General features: G+C 39.5%; 1 protein-coding gene across 2 annotated transcripts in view; it reads left to right on the plus strand.

Annotated features, from left to right (window-relative positions):
* GAD1 (glutamate decarboxylase 1) overlaps window positions 1–5249 on the plus strand; it is a 41601-nt gene extending 36352 nt beyond the window's left edge. The window contains exons 15-17 of one of the 2 annotated variants that reach the window (XM_007106388.2): window positions 558–665; window positions 2133–2222; window positions 3802–5249. In XM_007106388.2, the coding sequence (XP_007106450.1) occupies window positions 558–665; window positions 2133–2222; window positions 3802–3975 (372 nt within the window). In that variant the 3' untranslated portion in view covers window positions 3976–5249. The remainder of the gene's footprint in view (window positions 1–557; window positions 666–2132; window positions 2223–3801) is intronic. The other variant, XM_055078892.1, reaches the window with a different exon arrangement.
* Window positions 5250–5892: the final 643 nt, after the last annotated feature.

Below are 5892 nucleotides of genomic sequence, written 5' to 3' on the forward strand. Positions count from 1 at the left end.
GGAGCTGCTGGGCCCGTGAGCCACGGCCGCTGAGCCTGCGCGTCCGGAGCCCGTGCTCCGCAACGGGAGAGGCCACAACAGTGAGAGGCCCGCATACCGGAAAAAAAAAAAAAATGCAATTCAGTAGGCATAAAATTACTCTGTCAAATGACCATAAAAGTTTCTTAGTACTTAATCTCAATTTTTGGACTCATCTTATCATGGACTGGTTACATTTTCTGGACTGGCCTCAGTCCATAGACAACAGTTTGGGTGGCGTTATCCTAAAGCAAACCAGAAGTGGGCTTCAGGCTGTGAATTACTAGCAAGAAGCTAAAAGCCCTGTTGAGAATAACTGCCCAGAGACTAGAGTGCCTTCAAAAGAGATGAGGCACACTTTGTCGCATGCAGAGCTATGAGAAAGCCATACATATTTAATGAGATGGTTCTTGCTAACCATCTCTAACAATACTCTTACGTATGTTTCCGATAGATGAAGACAGCATAGCCCTCTCAATGCCATCACAGGGAAATTCAGCCTGTCACCAACAAACATGACTTTTCCTTTTTTAAAACAGGGCACAGTGGGCTTTGAAAATCAGATCAACAAATGCTTGGAGCTGGCAGAATACCTCTATGCCAAGATTAAAAACAGAGAGGAATTTGAGATGGTTTTTGATGGTGAGGTAAGTTGTCATCCTGGACTAGATGTATAGCATTTCTGGAAAATCTCTTGAGGGAAGCTCCTGAAGCTGTAGTGTCCCACATTGCCAGAAGCTGCTTCTGAATTTTCATTCTAGCACTCTTCGTTTACTTCCCTCTGTGTCCATGAATGTTTCTTCCGATAGCATTGGGATGACTTTTCCCCTTCACCTCTTCTAAGAAAGGTATAGTTCTCAGCCAGCCCTTCATAGGCAAGAGGTCTTTCCTTGGCAGGTCTGAATCCTGTATAATTCTGGGGTCTTATTATGGTGTTGTACCTCCATGATAAAGTGTTCCTCAGTTCCAAGAAGCTTATAGGATGGGTATATCATTGTCTTCCAAGACTGGTTCTAAAATGAAGTTCTACTTTACAATAGATTCATTATGAAGAGAGCAACGTACAGTTGTCTCTGCCCTGAGTTCAGATCCGCATTGCACACAGTAAGGTACTTGTCATACCAGTGTTGGCTGAGTGCCTGCATTGTGCCTTGCCCCAGGCCAGGAGCTGGATTAGAGAGTAGTGACCAAAACAGGTACTGTCTCTGCCCTATTGGAGCTTGCAGTTGAATAAAGAAAGTTGGAATAGGAGCCAGTGCTGAACAAAAGGACATCCACTCATAATTCAGTGTAATAAAACACCACCTGCATTCAATTCAGTCTATTTATCAGGCACCTAAACTACTAGGAACACACTGGAGAGTCACCAAATGAGCAAAAGAGAGCCCTGAGCAGTTCAAATCAATCATACAGTGCTCATGCGTTTCACCTCTGGGACCTCACTCTCATCATTTACACTAATTTAAACATTCTACTAGCAGGTTAAAACAAATGTAATGTCTCTAGACCATGAGAGGCAGGCACAGTGATGGCAGACAGCAACTAGGAAGGAAACTGAAAAACTATAGCAAGAATACAGAAGGACTTAAAAAGCATGAGAGTCTTTAGGGCAGGAACACTAAACAGTTCTAAGCATCTCAATAAGCCCTGTCTTATAGATTAGAACCAGTTTTAATGTTCATTATGATAATCCTGAGTCTTCAGAGAAAGTTCAGCATCGATAGAGTAAACTCAAAATATTCAGTACCAATAAAATTAACTATGTTTTGAGCATCTTCTATACATGAGGCACTACAAAATGGCAAGGTGGATAATACCCTTTTTTAAAATGACCCAAATGTAATTTTTTTAACATTTCAGTGTTGAAAGGGGGGTAACTTTAGTCATCTAGAAAATGGGTTATGGGAAACAGTTCTCTTGTCAGATATGATGGGATTAAACCAGGCTTTGTTCTCCCAAGTATAGAAGTAACATGAAGCCTTTTTTTATCCTTTTTTTTTGTCTGAGAGACTTCCGCCAAAGGGTCCATAGGGGTTTGGGGACAGCTTTCTCTCAAGTTCTCATAATTTTTCTGTTTTGTTTGTATGCATGCTTGTCTGTGAAAATCTCTACAGCCTGAGCACACGAATGTCTGTTTCTGGTATATTCCACAAAGCCTCAGGGGCGTTCTGGATAGCCCTGAGCGCCGGGAAAAACTACACAAGGTATGGAATCACTCCTTGTCTCATCTAACCCTCTGCAATTTCTCTGGCTGGTCAGAACATCCTCACTCTGATGTGTCTTTCTAACGGAGGAGAAATAAAAGCTAAAGGCTTGGGGTGGTAGGGAGACATCTTGTTATAGTCTTCCTGGGTCTGAATTGTCCCCTCATTGTGGTTCAGATCAGTGGGAACCTGTGAGGGACCCATCCCTGCCTTAGGTTGGTGTTCGTCATTAGAGGGGTCATATGCAGGGCAGTTGAATAATATACATATTCCTAGGAACTTTCGTATTCAACTATGTCTGTTAAAATATCTTTTACTAAGTTCAAGGCTGCTCTAATGCTGATTCATTCTAGTTGTCGGTTTCTATATCTAGTTTATATATTACTTATAGTTGTTTGTATTGTATTTAATTGATATAATATTTCATTCATCTAACCATTCAGCAAATATTTGGTGAGCAGAGTCCATGTGCCAGACAGTATCCTAGGCACTGGATTATACAGAAGCCCTAATCTGTATTGTTGCCCATGTGAATTTTTCATTTTTGTTCTTGATTTTGAATTTATTATCATTGTCCTATGTCCAACTTTCAAAATTCAGTTGCACAGTACTTTCTGTAGGAATGTGTGATTGGATAGACTTAAATAGTCATTAGAAGCCATCATCAAAAAGCCTACAAATAATAAATGCTGGAAAGGGTGTGGAGAAAAGGGAACCTTCCTACACTGTTTGTGGGAATGTAAATTGGTACAGCTCCTATGGAGAACAGTATGGAGGTTGCTTAAAAAAACTAAAAATAGGGTTACCATATGATCAAGCAATCCCACTCCTGAGCATATATCCAGAGAAAATTCTAATTCGAAAAGATACATGCACCCCAATGTTCATAGCAGCAGTATTTACAATAGCCGAGACATGGAGACAACCTAAATGTCCATAGACAGAGGAATGGATAAAGAAGATGTGGTACATATATACAATGGAATATTACTCAGCCATAAAAAAGAATTAAATAATGCCATTTGCAGCAGCATGGATGGACCTAGAGATTATCGTACTAAGTGAAGTAAGTCAGACAGAAAAAGATAAATATCACATGGAATGTGAATGTGGAATCTAAAAAAAATGATATAAATGAACTTACAAAACAGAAACAGACTTCACAGACATAGAAAATAAATTTATGGTTGCCAAAGGGGATGGGGGAGGGATAAATTAGGAGTTTGGGATTAGCAGATACAAACTTCTTTATATAAAATAGATAAACAACAAGGTCTTACCATATAGCACAGGGAACTACATTCAATATCCTGTAATAACCTATAATGGAAAAGAATCTGAAAAAGAATATATATGTGTGTGTATAACTGAATCACTTTGCTGTCCATCTGAAACTATCACAATGTTGTAAATCAACTACACGTCAATTTAAAAAATTAGTCATTAGATATTAGCCAAGGAAGTAACTTGTACAAGTAATAAGAAAATTGCTCTTTTTTCCAACTAAGAAATGGGTTGCATTTTGAAAAAGAGCATGGTATATCAGTCTTGAGTTTTGTTTTGTGTTTTCCCTCACAAGGTGGCCCCGAAAATCAAAGCCCTGATGATGGAGTCTGGCACGACCATGGTTGGCTACCAGCCTCAGGGGGACAAGGCCAACTTCTTCCGGATGGTCATCTCCAACCCAGCCGCTACCCAGTCTGATATCGACTTCCTCATTGAGGAAATAGAGAGGCTGGGCCAGGATCTGTAATTGCCGTCCATAGAACATGAGTTTCTGGGACTTCCCCTTTCCCCTCTGGTATTCTAGAACAAACTCTATATGTTGCTGAAACACATAGGCCATTTCATTGAGGGAAAACATAATATCTTGAAGAATACTGTTAAAACCTTACTTAAGCTTGTTAGAGTTAGCAGGAAATAATGTTCTTTTTCAAAAGTTGCACATTAGGAGCACAGTATATATGTACAGCTATATATACCTCTCTCTATAAATATATGTCTGTATAGTGAGTGTGGCTTAGTAATAGATCACAGCATGTCTCCCACTCCAAGAGAATTCACTTTACCTTCAGCAGTAACTGAGGGCCAAACATGCTGCAAACCAGCTTGCACAACAACCCCAGGAAAGATGTTTTTCAAAATGCCAGGTGTCGGGGACCAAGGGAAATGCTGTTGGCAGGAGTGAGTTGACTTCATTGTCGGTATTTCTCCCTCCTGAAATGATGAAGGATGAGAAAAAGCACCACTGGCTGACAAGAGTCCCGCCCTTCCCATTAGTATCCTGTGAGGGGAAAACAGTAGCAGAGTCATTGTTTCAGGTGTACTATTGCTGTATTTTTAGAGATTAATTTGTATAGATTGTGGATATTTCTGTTGTCTGACCTTGGGGCGGAGTGGAAGAACACATGTAATGATGTCAATGACTGTTTAACAGTAGGTATATGAAATATTTACTTATTTATATTCAGAGATTTACCATGTTAAAGAGGCGTCTTGTATTTTCTTCCCATTTGTAATGTATCTTATTTATATATTAATGCAGTAAGTTCTGAAAACTGATTATGGTATTTTCGTGCACTTGTGAGCCAAAGAGAAAAGATTAAAATTAGTGAGACTTGTATTTATATTAGAGTGCCCTTAAAATAATGATTTAAGCATAAGTTTACTGTCTGTAAGAGAACTCTGATACTGTACATAACGTCGTATATAAGGAAATCCTGTTACTTACATAGCATCTGCTCTTCTATTACCCTCTCTGTCTGGCTATATGTCTGGTGTTCTCTATGCTTTTCTAGTAACTGTTGCGTAATAACTAGATCCCCTGTAATTTTGTAGTAGCTCATGGCCAATCTCTGTGACTTGCTTAGCACAAACCTAAGGCAATGTTTCCGAAGACCTTCTGAAGTCAGATAAACTGACCAGGCTCACAACTGTTTTTGAAGAAAGGAAATTCACACTGTGCGTTTTAGAGTATGCAAGAAGAATATAAACAAATAAAAATATTCTCCATGGAGAATCTGAACAAAATTTTCTTTTAGTATCTGTTTCATGCAGAAAGAGAGGTTTCCAGTTATAGTTACTGGGATCACCACAGCCCATTCACTCTCCACCAGCTGACTTTAGGTGATGCTCAGTACCTTTATTAAGTGGCGACTCAACCCACAGTCTTAGGTTCCCAAGCCCCTTGTCTAAAAATCATTGGGATTCTAATTAAATAAAATTTGCAATTCACACCTGGAAAAAGAAAAGCCATTCCTGTTTTTCATTTTCCTATCTGCATCTTGGAGTTCCATTCATTCAGTTACTCAACAAATGTTTTCTTCCTCTGTAGCAGGCAGTGTTCTAGCACTAGGGTTGCAGAGGTGTGCATGGCAGACAAATTTTCCTTCTCGTGGGGATCTTCCATTACTTGGTGTCTGTGGTATCTGAATACGTCTGAGAGCACAGAATTGTGCCTTCCTGCTGTTTATGCTTGTACAGTGGGCCCAGTTCACCTCCTCAGGAAACATTTTGGTGCTGGATCATTATGAAATAGGGTCCATTTTCTACAATATTCTATTAAGCTATGATAATACTATCTCACTCATTTGGAATACAAGTAGTTCCCTATTTGGCACTTGTAGGGATTAAATGAGTTATTTGTAATTAACATACTGATTGTACAAGT

The sequence above is a fragment of the Physeter macrocephalus genome, chromosome 2 (genome assembly GCF_002837175.3).
Source record: "Physeter macrocephalus isolate SW-GA chromosome 2, ASM283717v5, whole genome shotgun sequence".
Classification (NCBI taxonomy): domain Eukaryota; kingdom Metazoa; phylum Chordata; class Mammalia; order Artiodactyla; family Physeteridae; genus Physeter; species Physeter macrocephalus.